Raw genomic sequence first — 18,175 nt, 5'->3', positions numbered from 1 at the left:
CCACTCCTGCTTCTGAAGGCACAGCATTGATCGAGGAAGCCATGGGGGGGGGGCGGGGAGGCGGCTTCCTTTCTTCCAAAAACTTGTTCCTCCCTCCCCATGCAAGCAGACAGTTAGCGACGCAAGTTACTATATTAATAATAATACTGAGGAGTTGATGGAAGCGTCTGCCTTAATACGTGTGCCATAAGAAGACCCTGTTTCGTTATTCGTTCTGCTTGTGTTGCACGTTCCTGCCCTTTGGGAAATCAGAGGCTGCCTCACAAGATTGAGAGAAATTACAGCTTAAGCCAAGTAATAAACTAGCAGCAACTAAAGGAAATTGTGCATAAAAGTCAAAATAACAGGCCCCCAGCAGCAGCCAGAGGTACCCCTCCTTCCAGACTGTGGAATCTGGAACAGATTCAGTCTTCCACTCTGAGGTGAGGAGGATGCCCCCCACCCACCCTGCACGCCTCCTCCTCCTCCTTTTTCATGGGCTGTATTTATTTACAGGCTCCACAAGAGGCTCAAATCCTTTTCACTACAAGCCTTATAAAATTAATTACTACTGCGGGACTTGACATCTTTCTGCAGGGCCTGCAAGACAGAGCTGTTCCACCTGGCCTTCGGTTCGGACTCAGTCTGACCCTTATGTTGCCCTCCAATTATGGTTTTGATGAGGCTGCATTTTAAATTGCATTTTAACCTGTATTTTAAATTGGTTTTGTCCCCCCCCCCTATTATGTTTTTACTGTATTTTTACTGTTGTTAGCCACCCTGGTTCTGGCCGGGAAGGGCGGGCTATAAATAAAACTTATTATTAAAATTTATTATTATTATTATTATTATTATTATTATTATTATTATTATTATTACTACTACTACTACTACTACTACTGCTACTACTACTACTACTAATACTATACCGTGCCTGTTTATCCTGACAGGGACTCGATGTCTGTGTTGTTAACGAAAGTGCATACCTCTGTTCGTGCATAAATAAATATATTAAATCTATTAAGTGTGTACATGTGTGTGTGTGTGTGTGTGTGTGTTCAGTTAAATATATTGTGCATATTTAATATTATTTAATTTAATAATAAATAATATCATTTACTTGTGTATATTAAATAATATTAACTACACTGCGTATTTACAATATGGAAATGTAATTCTGTGTGTGGCCCCCGGGCTCTGTGTTGAAGTACTCTTGCAGCCCACTTGGACTGAGAGGTTAGACCGCCCTGGCTAAGAACTTGGAGGGCTCCTCTCCCCACCCCATCCTCAAGGTGGCGCCATGCAAGGTCTCAAGAGTTGTGTTGCTGGGCCAGGAAACTCCCATAAGAGCAGCCTCACAGAAAAGGGATGATAGCTTACCTCCATCCATTTAGCTCCACGTCAAACGCTTCCACAGTGGTTACGTGGACAGTTCCGTCATAACCCCCGATGGCTAAGAGGTAACCATTGGCAGCAACCAGGCTCACCTTCGTTGTTAAAAGTAAATAGAGAATTCTCAGTTTTGGCACCACACACATAAATTTTCATGCAATGGCTGTGGAAGGCCTGCAGCTGAGTGGTGGAACAACTGCTATGTGTGCAAAATGTTCCACGTTCAACATGTGGCATCTGCAGACAGAGTGGAAGAAAGACTCCTGTCTAGAACTCTAGTAAGCCGTTGTGTAGATAGTCAGGATATTATTACTATTACTATTAAAGGTAAAGGGACCCCTGACCATTAGGTCCAGTCGTGGCCGACTCTGGGTTTTATTGGCCGAGGGAGCCGGCGTACAGCCTCCGGGTCATGTGGCCAGTATGACTAACCGACTTCTGACGAACCAGAGCAGCGCAGAGAAACGCTGTTTACCTTCCCGCCAGAGCGGTACCTACGGTATTTATCTACTTGCACTTTGATGTGCTTTCGAACTGCTAGCTTGGCAGGGGAAGGGACCGAGCAACAGAAGCTCACCCCGTCGCTCACTTCTGATTGGCAAGCCCTAGGCTCAGTGGTCTGATCCACAGCGCCACCTGCATCCCACTATTACTATTACTATTTATTAAATGTGAATACCACCCTATAGCCACAGGTGGTTCACAAGATAAAATCACAATATAAAAACACAAAACACGTAATGAAAATAAAAACCCAATAACCCCCCCCAACACATTTTAAAAGGGTGTCAATCAGCCAAAGGCCTGGTTAAAAAAGAACATTTTTGCCTGGTGCCTAAAGGTGCATAACAAAGGCGCCAGATGAAACCCCTGGGGTAGACAATGCCTATTTAGATGGACCAGTGGCCTCACTTGGTATAAGGCAGATTCCTGTCATTTTAAGGGGAAGGGCCATAGCTCAGTGGTAGAGCAATAGAAGATCCCAGGTTAAGTCCCCAGCATCTCCATGTAGGGCTGAGAAGGACCCCTGTCTGAAATCCTCTGGCCACTGCCAGTCATTGCAGACATTATTGAGCCAAATGGACCGAGGGTCTGGATCTGAGGAATGTTCCCATCTTCCTAACATTCTGTCATGGGTTGATCTAGTCATGAAACCAAGAGGCCAGATAATAAATAAATAAAGCAGAGCTGCAATGCAAATATTGTTTCAAGCAACAGTCTGATCCTATACCTATCTACAATATAAATATAAATCCTATACATGTCTATTGAGTTCAGTGGGACTTGCTTACAGGTAGGTGAACACTGGGATGACAGCCTAAATAGATTGAGGGTTTAGGCCGCTATCCTAAACACACTCATCCCTCCATCCCTTAAGCACCCAGTAGATCACTATGGTCTGCTAGAGAGTTTCTCCTACAAGTTCGGAAGGCGTTGAAAGAAGTTTAGATGTTACTGTGATGAGTTCCCCCAGCACTGATACCTTGCTCCTTCTTGACTTCATGGGCGTGACAACAGACCATTCATTGGCAAGAGGATCAAATCGCTCAACACTGCACAGCTCAGTGAGGTCATCTCTCCCACCAACCACATAGATATTGCCTTGAAAGGTAACGCAACCCAGGTTCTCTCGACAGGTCTTCAGGGGAGGGCAGGGAGTCCATCTGTCTTCCAGGGGGTTGTAGCGCTCCACTGGAGGAGGCAATAAAATTGGGACACAGGATGCATTCAGGAATGGGAACTATTGCATTAGTTTCCCTGTTTTCTCATGCTCCTTTGGCAGCCCAGTACCTCTTGTGTAATGGAACTGTGGCTTTTTGACTGGTGTGCCGGCATGCCATACTAAATACCATTCACACTTGTGGGCATGGTCACTGGCAGAGGAAGAGGAATGCGGGGGGAGTGCACCACCCCTGGCAGCGCGATCCCGGTGGGGTGCCATCACAGCTGCCCCCCGCCTGCACTGGACACCACGCCCCCAGGACGCATGCGCCCCACCCACAGGATGTGCACCCCACCCCGCCTGCTCTCCACCCCCTGCCCCCGGTGCCAGAACATGAAGTTCCACCACTGGGCATGGTGTGACACAACAACAAACATCACTAGACAGCATTGCTACTCCCATTCCCTTTCCACATTTATGCTTCTGTTCTCCCATGGTTCCCCCATGAAAACAACAGGAAATAATTCTTGTCACTTCACTCCCAAATATTTTCCAGGTTAAGGAAGATGCAATTGAGGGGGAGGGCGCTTCCACTAGGCTCCACTAGATTTCTGGAAGTGGCTTTTATACCCCCCCCAAAATGTGAAAATTAATAGCTAGGGAAATGTCCATGTGAATGCAGCCACAGTCTAGATCAGAGCATTCAAAACTTTTTCATGTTGGTGACATACTGTTTAGACATGCATCATTTTGCAATACAGTAATTCACTTTTACTAGCAAACCGGAGGTTAAACTAACCCCTTTCCGGGAGGAGAGCAGGGAGCATTTGCACGGCACACCTACACACTACAGCTGACACACTAACGTGTCATGACACACTGTTTGGAAAGCTCTGGTGTAGATATTCAAAGCTTCACATTTGCTCCGGTGTGCATGTGGTGCTCTCTCTCAGGACTGGATGTCGCCACTGACTTCAGCACTGGGGGGCAATTAGGGATGAGAGAGAAATTAGACTCAGCTTACATTTGAAGGCAAACCTATATAATCCAGACTTTCTGAAACATTAGGCAAACACAGCTCTCCTTTGAAATTTGCATTTCTCTGGATTTTGCAATACCATGCTCCAGCCAAGCAGTGGTGTACCAAAATGCTTATGGTAGTATAAAGTGTGCTTTAAAAGGGTGCATATTTTTATGACAATAACATACAGAAAGTGTGTTTGGAGAAACCACTTGCAAGAATGTGTATATTAGGCAAAATCGCACACACAAAATGTGTACATGCGGTGAAACTCAAACTTGAAATGCTGGTGAATTTTCATCTTTAAAAATAAAAATCACACACTCCCATGGAAATGCATGGAACTGAATTAAGACTGGAAAAATGAGAACCTGAGAGAAACCAAAGTTGGCTTACTTGCCAATTTGTACGCAACCAGTAGCAACAGCCACAGTTTACACTTGCTGATTCATGCTGGAGAAAAACAAATACAATTGCTTCTCACTGAGCTTCATGTTAATGCATGTATTACTTTAAACCACATGAGGGCACTGTTTGTCTATTAGTCTAGCCAACACTTGGTTGCAATGTCTCTGTCTAAGTGAATTCTGCCCCAAAAGCTGAGCCAATTGGTTTTTTCTCTCTCCCAACATGTTGAGACAAGTCTATGTCTATTTCTCTCTTTAACCTCTACTCATCCTGTAAATAGTTCTTGCCCAGATGAACCTTTTTCTGCATGAATAAAGCCTTTGAACTCCAGAAACTGTAAGGGATCGTTCCAATCTAATTCATCCAAGCTGCAATCTTTCCTAACAGTTGGAGGGTGCTTTTTTGGGGGGGGTGGTGCATCTCCTCTTCAGACTCCTGTCTACAACCAGAGCTTCTTGTTACCTGAATGTAATGTAGAGTATCCATCAGATCCACCAACAGCATACAAGTAGCCATCCAGTACTGCCAAGCCTAGGCCCCTCCGGCAACGATTCATAGGTGCCATCTTGCGCCACCTGTTGAGTAGTGGATCATATCTAGAGACAAATTTACAATTGTGAGAATGCTTAGAGACGATTGAACCAGTGTTTACTTCACTGGACGGAGAATGTCAAAGGGCACAAAGGATGCAATGGAAAGAATAAGATGGATGCAAACAGAATATAATTTATTGATATTGACTTATGCAAAGAAAGTACCTGTATACTTAAGAGAGTTAATATTATAGATGACTGTTGCCACTAGACTTGGTTATGCCAAATACTGGAGATGGTCCAACATTCATGTTGTTAACTGGGAAGCACAGTTATATGAGTTGCATAAAGTATGTCAAAGGTTACTGAGTATTAACAAAGGTCCACAGAAGCAAAATTTGAGAGTTTGGAAACTTCCTGTAGCAGCCCCAAATCTGTGGGATTCCTTCCACACAGAGATGCATCTGGCATCTTCGTTGTATAGCTTTTGTCATATGTTGAAGATGACAAAGCCTTCTTTGACATTGTGTGTGTGTGTGTATGTGTGTACCCACCCTATTCTTCTGATTACACATTTGAACTAATTTTAATATTGTATTTTTACACTGTTGTAACCTTATCTGGGGCTTTATGGTGAATTAAGAAATAACTACCAACCACCACATCATAACAAAATAACAATAATGGTGCATTTCTAGACAACAGAGGAGCTTTTTAAAGTTTCTAGTGCATTAAAGCTCCTTTATAATATGGTTGGGGGTTTATTTAATGGTGTTAAATACATACTTACTAAACATACATGCAGCTATATAGATTACCAAACTGGTTATATGAAATTAATCAATAAAGAAAAGGGACCATTAAATAATTATTTGTATCAAATGTTCATAGTGTTCCATTTAATTAATTGTTTCTTTTTAGGACTGATTCAGTATAAGTCCCACCGGAAAATCTCTATTCGAAAGGCACGGTGGACACTGGTTTATCTTTTTAACAAAAACCAAATAAATGAACAAATGTACAAGAACAATCATCATCTTGCCATCCTCACACCCAAAGGGCATCCATTGGATGCAGCTTACCTCTCAGTGGTGTTGACGCATAGGAGCCCATCGTAGCCACCAACACAGTACAAGTAGCCTCCTAGCTCAGCCACGGCCGCATCCTGCTTGGGTTCACGAAGCGGCGCCACATCCCGCCTCCACTCGTTGATTTCAGGATCGTACCTTCAGCAGCACAAGAAGGAAGATGAAACAGAGTTGCAGTATTGTTGTTCTTTATTTTACTTTCTTTATTGAAAAATAAAAAGTACAAAATTACAAGTGCACAGAGATAAGATAAGACACACAAAAAAGAAGAAACAAGAAACAGTACCCGTGAAGACATATGTGGTGCTGTATCGTTCAAACTGATGAAATTCTTTCAACGGCATCTGAAGTATTGATGTATTTAGAACCAAGTGCTACCCATCTTTGCAGAGGTGCTACGTAAGAGTATTCCAAGGATGCCCAATTTGGACAGTTATTATCGGTTGCAGATCTCCAGAACTGTGTACTTGACAGTAAATAGGCATGATGATATAGTTCTATATCTGGGATCCCAAATCCTCCTTCCTTTATTTTCTGCATGGATATTCCCAGGGTTTAAGACCCTCAAAGACATTTTCTAAACAAAGATTTGATTCTTTGTATTTGCTAGAAATATATGGTCTGGAACAGAGTTAGAAGCTGCTAAGGCAGGCCATAAAGGCCCACTAGGAGCAGGGGGGCAGAAGACAGAGATGTCCACAGAAGGTGGAGCTAATGACAACCACAGCCAATGAGAGACAGAGCCAGCCAACTATGGTTTTGTTTCTAAAATATACTCAGAGTTGAGTGTTGATTTCTTTTTTTTTTTTTTATAAAATTTTTATTGGTTTTACAAGAGTTTTTATAACAAACAAACATAAAAGAAAAACAGACAAACAAACAAATATAATTTCAAAATGTCTTTTCATAAACTTCTTTCCTCGGACTTCCCCATACCTCCCCTTTCTGCATCCTCATGTCCAAATTTTATAGCAACTTATAAATGTTTTTTCCGATCCTAATTCATCATAGTCCTTTCTTAATCTAATCTTATATTACTGCAACCCTTTCTCTCTGTAGAATCTCGACATTCTAAACTTCATCAAGTTTATAATAGTTCTTAAGATAAATCTTAAATTTCTTCCAGTCTTCTTCCGCAGTCTCCTTTCCCTGGTCACGAATTCTGCTCGTCATTTCCGCCAATGTCATATAGTCAATCACTTTCATCTGCCATTCTTCCAAGGTGGGTAAATCTTGTGTCTTCCAATACTTTGCGATCAGTATTCTTGCTGCTGTTGTTGCATACATGAAAAAAGTTCTATCCTTTTTTGGCACCAGTTGGCCGACAATGCCCAAGAGAAAGGCCTCTGGTTTCTTAAGAAAGGTATATTTAAATACCTTTTTCATTTCATTATATATCATCTCCCAGAAAACCTTAATCTTCGGGCATGTCCACCAAAGATGATAAAAAGTACCTTCAGTTTCCTTACATTTCCAACATTTGTTATCAGGCAAATGGTAAATTTTTGCTAGCTTAACTGGAGTCATGTACCACCTATAGACCATTTTCATCACATTTTCCTTTAAAGCACTACATGCCGTAAATTTAATACCAGTGTTCCACAACCTTTCCCAGTCAGCAGACATAATATTATGACCAATGTCCTGTGCCCACTTAATCATAACTGATTTAACTGTTTCGTCTTGTGTATTCCATTTCAACAGCAAGTTATACATTCTTGACAAATTCTTAGTATTGGGTTCTAACAATTCTATCTCAAGTTTTGATTTTTCCACCTGGAAGCCAATTTTCCTGTCTTGTTTAAAAACCTCCATTATTTGATAATAGTGGAGCCAATCTTGTACTTTGGGTTTTAATTTTTCATGGCTCTTTAATTTCAGTTTCTCTCCATCCTGTTCTAAGATCTCACAATACTTTGGCCATCCGACCTCCATATTAACTTTCTTGTGGGCCTTAGCCTCTAAGGGTGACAACCATCTGGGGGTTTTGTTTTCCAACAGATCTTTATATCTCATCCAAACATTAAACAACGCTTTCCTTACAATATGATTTTTAAAGGCACTATGCACTTTGATTTTGTCATACCATAGATACGCATGCCAACCAAATGCATTATTGAAACCTTCTAAGTCCAAGATATCTGTATTCTCGAGGAGCATCCACTCTTTCAGCCAGCAGAATGCTGCTGCTTCATAATACAATTTTAAGTCCGGCAGGGCAAATCCCCCTCTTTCTTTTGCATCTGTTAAAATTTTATATTTTATTCTGGGCTTTTTGCCCTGCCAGACAAATTTCGCAATGTCTTTCTGCCACCTCTTGAAACAGTCCATCTTGTCAATAATCTGCAAAGTTTGAAATAAAAATAACATTCTAGGCAATACATTCATCTTAATCACTGCAATTCGGCCTAACATTGACAATCTCAAATTTGACCATATTTCTAAATCTTTTTTAATTTCTGACCAACATTTTTCATAATTGTCCTTATACAAATTCAAGTTTTTAGATGTTAAATTAACCCCTAGATATTTCACCTTCTTAACCACCGTCAGACCTGTCTCTTCTTGAAACTTATTCTTTTCCATATCTGTTAGGTTTTTCCCTAAGACTTTAGTTTTTTGTTTATTCAATTTAAATCCAGCTACCTGTCCAAATTGTTGGATTATTTCCAACACTCTTTTTGTACTAGTGTTTGGCTCCTGCAAGGTCAAAACAAGGTCATCTGCGAACGCTCTTAACTTATAGTGTTTGGTTCCGACCTTTACACCTTTAACCTGCTGGTCGTCTCTAATCATGTTCAGCAACACCTCCAGGACCGAAATAAAAAGCAATGGGGAAATTGGGCACCCCTGTCGTGTTCCTTTTTCTATCTTAAGTTCCTCAGTTATTACATTATTTACAATCAACTTAGCTTTTTGTTCGGAATATATTGCACCCATACCATTCTCAAATCCTTGTCCTACCCCCATCCCATGAAGATTCTTTTTCATAAAACTCCACGAAATATTGTCAAAGGCTTTCTCCGCATCCACAAATATCAAAACTGCTTTAGTATTTATGTTCACCTCTAACTTTTCCAAAATGTCTATTATATTCCTAACATTGTCTGAGAGGTGTCTTTTTGGGAGAAAGCCTGCTTGGTCTCTGTGAATCTTCTCCATCAGTACTCTTTTAAATCTTTTTGCTAAAATGTCTGCAAAAATTTTGTAATCCACATTCAGTAACGAAATTGGGCGGTAGTTCTTCAGTTGAGTCTTTTCAGTCTCTGTCTTTGGTATGAGTGAGATATATGCTTCTTTCCACGATTCGGGTGCCTTTTTTCCCTCTAAGATCTCGTTACAAACTTCCTTTAACGGTTGTATCAGCCATTCCTTTAAAGATTTGTAATATCTGGAAGTCAGTCCATCTGGCCCTGGAGATTTGCCCAATTGCATGTCCTGAATGGCACCCTCTATCTCTTGTTCTGTTATTCTCTGGTTTAGATCCACCTTGCTATGATGAGAGATTTTTTGTAATCCATATTTATTAAGGAATTTATCTATGTCCTCTTCATTTTGTAATCCTTGGGAATAAAGTTTTTTAAAATAACTCACAAAGCAATTTCTTATCTCGTTGGGTTTAGATATATTTTTTCCATCCACTTCTAGACTTGTGACTGTATTTAATTTCTGTCTTTTCTTAAGTTGCCATGCCAGAAGTTTACCACATTTATCTGCCGACTCAAATGTCTTTTGTTTCATTTGCTTTATTTTCCATTCTATCTCTTGGTTCATCAATTCCATATATTGTGTTTGATACAACTTAATCTCCCTCAAAATCTCCTGGGACTTTGGTTTTGATCTTAATTTTTTCTCTCCTTCTTTTATCTTTTCCAAAAATTTTTCCTTTTTCTCATTCTGTTTTCTCTTCTTTATTGAATTTTGTTGAATCAAAAATCCTCGCATCACAGCTTTACTTGCGTCCCAGATCACTCTTTTTTCCACATCGCCCTTTAGATTGATTTCAAAATAGTCCTTTAGAGTTTTTTGGGCCTTCATGTGGATCTCTCTATCTCGAAATAGGGTGTCATTCATTCTCCATCTAAACTGACCAGTTGTTGTAAATTTCATTTCCATCTTCACGGCGTTATGGTCGGAACAGGTTTTTGGGCAGATTTCTACCTTCTTAATCTTCGGAGCCATTCCACTAGTAACCCATATTTGGTCGATTCTGGTCCAGGTCATCTTTGCATGGGAGAAAAAGGTTCCCTCTCTTTCAAGAGGGTTCCTTGTTCTCCAAATGTCTATTAAGTCCATATTTTCAGTCATTTCGAAGAAAGTCTTCGGGAGTCTCCCTTCTTTAGTAAGTGTCAGTCTTTGTGTCTTGTCCATGTTTGTAGAGACTACACCATTCATATCTCCCATGATTATCATATTGTATTCCAAATAATCCGTCAAAGTTTCATGGAGTTTTTTGAAGAATTCTGCTTTACCTTCATTTGGTGCATAGATCCCAATTATCAGAAATTTTTCTCCTTGTACCTGAATTTCCACCGCTAAATATCTTCCTTGTTCATCTTTGAACATCATTTTTGGAGCCCACTTCTCTTTTACATAAATCACAACTCCTCTTTTTTTCACTTTGTCCGACGAAATAAATTCTTGTCCCAATTTTTTATTCATAAGCAGTCTCCTGTGTGCTCTAGTTATATGGGTTTCCTGTAAGCAAATCAAGTCCAGTTGTTCTCTGTACAAAATATGGAATACTTGTCGTCTCTTCAAAGGACTGTTCATCCCATTACAATTCCAGCTAAGGAATTGCAGGGCCATCTTGTTATTTTTCTGGTATTCCTCCAACGGCTCCCAATTGTTGTTCCTCCTCTGTTGGTGGTGGAAGATTCTGTCCAAACGAAAGGTTCAAGATGTCTATTACACTCTTTTGCTCAGCAATTGGGTCTACAGTTCCTTTCTGTAAATCTTCTTGATTTCTTTGCAGGAACCTGTCTTTATCCTGTATCGTCTTTATTTTCACCTTCTTCCCCCTATAGTCAAAAGACAGTCCCTGTGGAAATTCCCACCTGAAGAGAATGGTGTTCTTCTTCAACAGGTAAACCAAATCCTTATAAGAAGCTCTCAAGTCCAAAATATGTTTAGGAATGTCTTTAAAGATCTGTATCGGTGAGTTCCCAATTTGTAAGGCCTTTTCAAAGTGCAGTCTTAGAATTTTATCTCTTTCCTCCTTCGATCTCAAGGTAATCAGACAGTCTCTCGGCGCCTTTCTGTTCTGTCTTCTGCCCAGTCTAAATGCTGTTGTAATTTTAAATTCGTCTTCCTCTAGATCTTCCCAGGAATCAGCAAACTCTTTCGTTAAAAAGTCCGTAAGGTTGTCTCCTTCGTCCTCTGGAATTGATCGTAGTTTCAAATTCCTTTCTTTTCTTTGTAGTTCCCACAATGCCAGAGTTGCGTCGTGGTCATAGACCTTCCTGGCAATCGGTTCTAATTTTTCCTGGGTCTCTCCAGCAATAGTTCTGGCTTCCTCCGCAATTTGACGTGTGGCAGAATTTTCTTGCGTAAGCCTGTTTATCGATTCTGTATTCAGGTCAAGTCTTGTTGTTAAATCTGTCAATTTCTGTGAATTCTCTGTCAATTTCTTGGTATTTTCAGCCGTCTGCTTTGTTAGATTCTCCAGAGACTGGTTTATCTTAAGAAGGGCTTGCGACACTGCATCCATGGAGACTGCTGTACCTTTTTCTTGTCCTGTTGTCACTGTAGGGGTTATGCCTGAGATCGAGCCTCTTTTCTTGTGTTGCTGCAGCTGTTGTTGATATTGCCTTGTCTTGGCTCTCGTGCTTATCTCGTCTGCTGGGCCACTCATATCCCAAGGTCGTTTCCCACGAGAGCTTTCTCCTAAAGGAAAATTCCACTGTCCCAAAGCGTAGCAACTTTTAATTTACCCTCTAGAGGGAGCAAATCAAAATGTCCGCAAACAAAGGCAAAGAGTATTTAAAAAGCAAATTTATCGGGAGGCTTCTATATGTATATTGCAACACTTTCCCAATAGATAGAGTCCCAGCCTTCCCTGATATATTGTGTCCACAGAGTCCCAAAACTTTGTAACAAATAAGCAATGAGACTTCCACTTTGTTACTTTCACAGGAGTCAAGTCAGTTCAGTGTTCCTTTGTTTTAATAGCAGTTTGTGCCAGGTTGAAGGCTGCAGAGAATTCCCTTTCCTTTAAGTTGGTCATGCAGCTTATAAAATCACTTATTCCTCCCCTCTGCCCTGCAAGCTAGAGGGGATAGTCAAAGTCCAAATGTCGGATTCAAGCAGTTAAAGACAATATCCCATATGGATGCAGCTCAGTAACTTTCGTTGCTTTAATTGTCATGCAGTCGGGGGAAGGCAGACTTCCTTAATTTTCGCCTTTCCCGTTTTCAGCCTAATTTCAAGTAGTTTTGACACGAATAAAGGTTCAATCTTACTCACGGGTCTTTTTTGTCCAGATTATTCAGGAAGGGAATCGGCGCTCTCCACTAATGGCGACGCGGCTTCACCTTGCGGGCTGGGTAGCGATTCTCAGCACCGCGCTCCCCGTTGTCGTTCCGGAGCCTTTAAAAAGGCTCTTTCTGCGGTAAAGGGGGGCGCTTCAGGTGCCCACCGAATCTCCTTGTTCACAGGCTCCGTTCCTGTGATTTTAGGGGTCCCCCGCTTGCCGTAGCGGGTCAGACCCGAACTCGCAGAGCCGTCCTCTCTCCGGAGCTCGGAGAGGGAGCAGCCATTAGCGCTGGCGCCGAACCGGAAGTCAGCCCAGAGTTGAGTGTTGATTTCATGCCCTTTATTTCGGCTCATGGTAAACAGTGAGTGCTTTTCCCTAAAACCTCTGGCTATATATACATTATGTACACAATGGGTCCCATGTGATTGGCTGATTCAACTTCTGTCCTGGAGCCTGATTGGACTGCTTCTGCAGGCCAATCCAGTTGCTGATTCACTTCCTCTTGGAGCCTGATTGGGCTGTTCCTGCAGACCAATCAGGTTGCTGCCTCCCAGAATCCTACCTGCCTATTGTTCTAGAATCCAAGCTTAGTACAGTAGAACCTCGACTTACCACCGCCCCTACTCATGAACAATTCGACTCGCGACTGTGACAAAGCTGGAAGTAAATACTGGGTTTGCCGCGATTCACGAATGTGCAGAAGCAGCTTCTGCCATCGGCACATGAGCAGAATAGCACTGCTGCCAAATGCACACGCGCCAGACCAACGACCCAGATCGACTCACAAACGGACCTTCGGAATGGATTTCATATGTGAGTGGAGGTTCCACCGTACATAACAGTTTCCATAGGAGTTCTACACAAGAAACACTGAAGCTAAAAGAGGAATAAGGGCAATACAGTTGTACCTTGGGTTACATACGCTTCAGGTTACAAACTCCGCTAACCCAGAAATATTACCTCGGGTTAAGAACTTTGCTTCAGGATGAGAACAGAAATCGTGCGGTGGCGGCGGCAGCGGGAGGCCCCATTAGCTAAAGTGGTGCTTCAGGTTAAGAATGGACCTCCGGAACGAATTAAGTACTTAACCCAAGGTATCACTGTAGCCCACTGAACTAGCTATAAGTAAGGAGGTGGGCTGGCTATGGGCAAAGTGTGCTTGGTGGGGCTGGGTCTCTCTCAAATGAAGACCACTCACCCATGCCATGTAAGGACGTTCCAATGCAATGCTAAGGCTAAGCAAGCGCCTCCATATAGCCAAGAACCTGACTTAGCAACCAGAGATAGCAACATTTTTTTTTAACCCAGCTATCCTTCTGTCTTACATCACTGGACCCTGAGCTACCCTTGCAGTAAAGCAATCTCTTTTGGGAGACAGGCAGCCTCCCGAAGCCAACCGCAGGCTGCAAATACAGCATGACGCATTACTGGCACCCCGCTGCCCACTCAATTAAGCATATATTTAGCTGTGGGATTCCAGCCCTCCCTTCCTGGCAACACTTGCAAAATGAGCCAGAGGCACTGAGTTTGCCTTTAGCGAGAAATATCACATAGTAAATAGGTTGTCAAAGCTATCAATCAGAGGAAGCAGTAATCACGTGGGTGGCTAAAGAGCGCAGGGGAGGCCAAGGACGGCCTGTTTTGAAAAAACATTCATTCCACTGATGAGATGGATGCTGCTGGCAAAACTCTGTTGCAACAAGGGAAAGGGAAAGGGTCCATATATTATTTCTCACCTGTTGCCTGGTGCCTTGACATCTCTATGCATATGTTTGCATGCATGTGTGCTGGACATCTGCTCCCTTCTCTTGAGATTTTCCATTTTAAAGCCACTTGAGAAGATCTGGCACCATTGGGGCAGGATTTGGGGGCAGAAATCTAGGACCCAGCTCAGGAGTAGGAGGGCCTCCAAAAGCAGCAGGACTGATTTGCCATGTTTCTAAGGAAGTGAGGTGATGCGGGTGGCGCTGTGGGTTAAACCACAGAGCCTAGGACTTGCCGATCAGAAGGTTGGCAGTTTGAATCCCTGAGATGGGGTGAGCTCCCATTGCTCAGTCCCAGCTCCTGACAATCTAGCAGTTCGAAAGCACGTCAAAGTGCAAGTAGATAAATAGGTACCTCTCTGGCGGGAAGGTAAACGGCATTTCCATGCACTGCTCTGGTTCACCAGAAGCAACTTAGGCATGCTGGCCACATGACCCGGAAGCTGTACACCGGTTCCCTCAACCAATAAAGCGAGATGAGTGCCGCAACCCCAGAGTCATCTGCGACTGGACCTAATGGTCAGGGGTCCTTTTACCTTTAAGGAAGTGAAGTAGTTTGAGGGGGGAGCAGCAGTGGAGGCTTGGGCCATTAGGCCCAGATGAGGAACAAATGGGGAACTGCCCCACCAGCCTGAGTCTGCCCTCAGCTCCCTGCCTGCTTCCTTCCTTACAACTGGTCCAAGGGGTGGCAACTTGCTGTCAGCTCCTTTGTCTTAGTGTTGCCCCTTGCAGAGCTCAGCAGGAAAGAGGACAAAATTAGATGGAGTTGGCTTCACCTCTCATTGGTTCTAGCACCACCTGCGATTGGGCTCTCTGCCTTCAGCCCTACTAGTCCCAAGGGGAGCCACCCACCACTCTCCAAAATAGGGCTATGAGGTTGTTTGCTAGGACATATTTACGCCAGGGTGTCATCATATGCAGTTCCTTCCAGTCCATCCTTGAGGCTGACTGGCTTTGAGGCTGACTGGCTTGGCCTTTTTAAAGGCCCTTTGGGTCTTCCAAGCCCTTGAAAGTTCCCCTCTTCCCACGTCCCTACCCAGACCTTGTGATCCTCTTTGGTGGCCCTTTTCCAGGTGCCCCCAGCCAAGGGAGGTATGGCTAGTGGTTTCCAGAGGGGGGTTCTTTTAGGTGTTGGCATTTCAGTTATGGAATGCTCTCCCTACAGAGACTTCCTTTCATGACCCTGTAGTCCAGCCTCTCTCAACCTGTGGGTCCCCAGATGTTGCTGAACTACAACTCCCATCACTCCTAGCTAGCAAGGCCAGAGCTCAGGTATGATGGGAGTTGAAGTCCAACAACATCTGAGGACCCACAGGCTGAGAATTGCTGCTAGTCCTTTTGGATCCAGGTAAAGATATTTTCATTTTTTTACACAACATTTTCATCACCACCACAATCAATTTATTAATTTCCATTACGGCATCGTCTCAAGCTGATTGAAAATAAAAACAGCAAAAGCAATTTAAAACATGCAACAACAACAAAAGGTGCACACGTTTAGGACCGTTTAAAGGTAAAGGGACCCCTGACCATTAGGTCCAGTCATGGACGACTCTGGGGCTGCGGCGCTCATCTCGCTTTATTGGCCGAGGGAGCCGGCGTACAGCTCATGTGGCCAGCATGACTAAGCCACTTCTGGAGAACCAGAGCAGCGCACAGAAACGCCGTTTACCTTCCCGCCGGAGTGGTACCTATTTATCTACTTGCACTTTGACGTGCTTTCGAACTGCTAGGTTGGCAGGAGCTGGGACCGAGAAATGGGAGCCCACCCCATCACAGGGATTCGAACTGCCGACCTTCTGATCGGCAAGTCCTAAACTCTGTTTTTTAGACTACAGCACCAGTCCCTTTAGGACTGTTTAGTCTGGATTAAATAATGAAAGACATAACACTAGAAGGGCTTGCTGAATCAGGCCACTGGCCCATCTAGTCCAGCATCCTTGCCTCACATTGGCCAACAAGGTGCTTGTGGGAAACCTGCGAACAGAACCTAAGCACAACACACTTTCTGCTTCTGTGATTTCCAGCAACTGGTATTCAGAGGCACTGTTGCCTCTGACCACAGAGACAGAGTAGAGCCATCATGGCTAGCAGCCATCAACAGTTGAATGTTAGAAGGATGCTGAATGTTAGAAGGATGTTGGATAGAAACTAAGGGGTTTCCAGCTGTAATGCTTTAGGAGATACGAAAAGAAAAGGTTTATAAATGGGTAAAAGCTTAATGGTAAGGATTTGCTGAACTAACAAATTGAAGTGGAATACAAAGAAGGGAGGTATGAGGAGGTCTGGGGAAATAAGCGTAAGGAAGATATATTATGGAAAATTATTTGTTTTTTAACTGTTTTTATGTTGTATTTTGTATTTTGTTTCTTTTTATTTTATTTTTTCATTGTTATATTCTAAAAAACTTTAATAAATATCTTTTTTTTTAAAAAAAAGCAGCCATCAACAGCTTTCTGCTCCAGGACAGGAAGGTGTACCCTGTGGTATGAAACTAACAATTCATTCTACAGTGGTACCTTGGGTTAAGAACTGAATTCGTTCTGGAGGTCCATTCTTAACCTAAAACTGTTCTTAACCTGAAGCACCACTTTAGCTAATGGGGCCTCCTGCTGCCGCCGCTGCACGGTTTCTGTTCTCATCCTGAAGCAAAGTTCTTAACTTGAAGCACTATTTCTGGGTTAGCGGAGTCCGTAACCTGAAGCGTATGTAACCTGAAGCGCCTGTAACTGGAATTTTTTTTAAAAAAAAAACACATTTCTTTGTTAAACAGGCCTCCCCAAAGACAGAAAATATAATGGCAGTGGTTTATGAGGGGCAGGTCCTAGGAAATAAGGTCAGTCATGGTGCATGAAATCAGGTGAGAAATAGCTTGGGAGCAAGAGGAAAGTGATGGGCTCATTCTGAATCAGCTGGAGAGGGGAGAAAGATGTCAGCAGAGAAGGATTCTCAGCTTGGCCTCATTTCTATAAATGAGAGGTTGGAGTCTAACAGGGTTCATTAAACAGATATTTTTGTTCTTAAGCACCCAGCCACAGAAGCTCAGCTTTTCCACCCTGGGGGGCACTACTCAGCTACCCATCCTATGTTCTAAGCAAGCAATAAACTGCTTTTTGATGAAGAAAGGCAGGTGAAGAAGTTCTCACTTGGCCCCTCCTTTTGACATCGTTGTGGGGGGGGGCATTCAAGTGAGGCTGAAAGTGAGCGAGTCCCCAAGGGTAGCCAAAAGGAACAGAAAACAGAAGTGACTAAGGAGGAAATTGAAGAGATGGGGAGAAAAGGGCTGAACTCATGAGATGCAGCAGTGAAAATCAAAATACCAAAATACTCATTTGCCCCTGCAGACACCTGAGACACTTGTCATTAGAACCATGGCAGGTCACTTTACCCTCCCCCAGAGTATTTCCAGCTATACTGTGGGGATTTAAAGACATGATTTGGGATGCGGGATGAATTAAATTCAGTTTGCATTTAAAGGCTGTATCCCATTCAGTCCTACTCGGGAGTTGAACCACTGAAAGTAAAGGATCTAAGTTTATTGTTTCCATCATTTTCAGAGGGTGCACTCTGATTAGGACTAGTATTGACCAATCCCTAATTTGCAAAACAATATGCGAATGTCATAGAATCTTTCAGCCTAGGAAGCTCACCAAGTGACCTTGGGGCAGTAGAACTCTCTCCCTACAACCTACTTCAGAGGATTGTTGTGAGGACAAAATAGAGAGGAAAGGGGACCATGCATGCCTTCTTGAGTTCCTTGGGGGGGGGGGTGGAATGCAAATTAAATAAGACATAATTAAATAAAAAAATAAATTGAATTACACTTTCCCTAAGGTCTTCAGGTTGGTACAGC

General features: G+C 42.9%; 1 protein-coding gene and 1 long non-coding RNA gene across 2 annotated transcripts in view; one reads left to right on the top strand and one right to left on the bottom strand.

The window, feature by feature from the left end:
- The window catches only part of LOC309524425, a 275,240-nt gene that overhangs the window by 87,394 nt on the left and 169,671 nt on the right, over positions 1-18,175 (top strand). The window lies entirely within an intron of this gene.
- The window catches only part of LOC309524371 (uncharacterized protein), a 28,574-nt gene that overhangs the window by 3,920 nt on the left and 6,479 nt on the right, over positions 1-18,175 (bottom strand). The window contains exons 4-7 of the mRNA XM_082208995.1: positions 6,079-6,222; positions 4,926-5,059; positions 2,855-3,063; positions 1,360-1,466 (exon numbers count right to left, since the gene is read on the bottom strand). Of these exons, the coding sequence (XP_082065121.1) occupies positions 1,360-1,466; positions 2,855-3,063; positions 4,926-5,059; positions 6,079-6,222 (594 nt within the window). The remainder of the gene's footprint in view (positions 1-1,359; positions 1,467-2,854; positions 3,064-4,925; positions 5,060-6,078; positions 6,223-18,175) is intronic.

This window comes from Podarcis vaucheri, assembly GCF_965113315.1.
Source record: "Podarcis vaucheri genome assembly, chromosome: Z".
Classification (NCBI taxonomy): domain Eukaryota; kingdom Metazoa; phylum Chordata; class Lepidosauria; order Squamata; family Lacertidae; genus Podarcis; species Podarcis vaucheri.
Note: the sequence above shows the minus strand (reverse complement) of the source record. Positions and strands in the feature narration are given on the sequence as shown.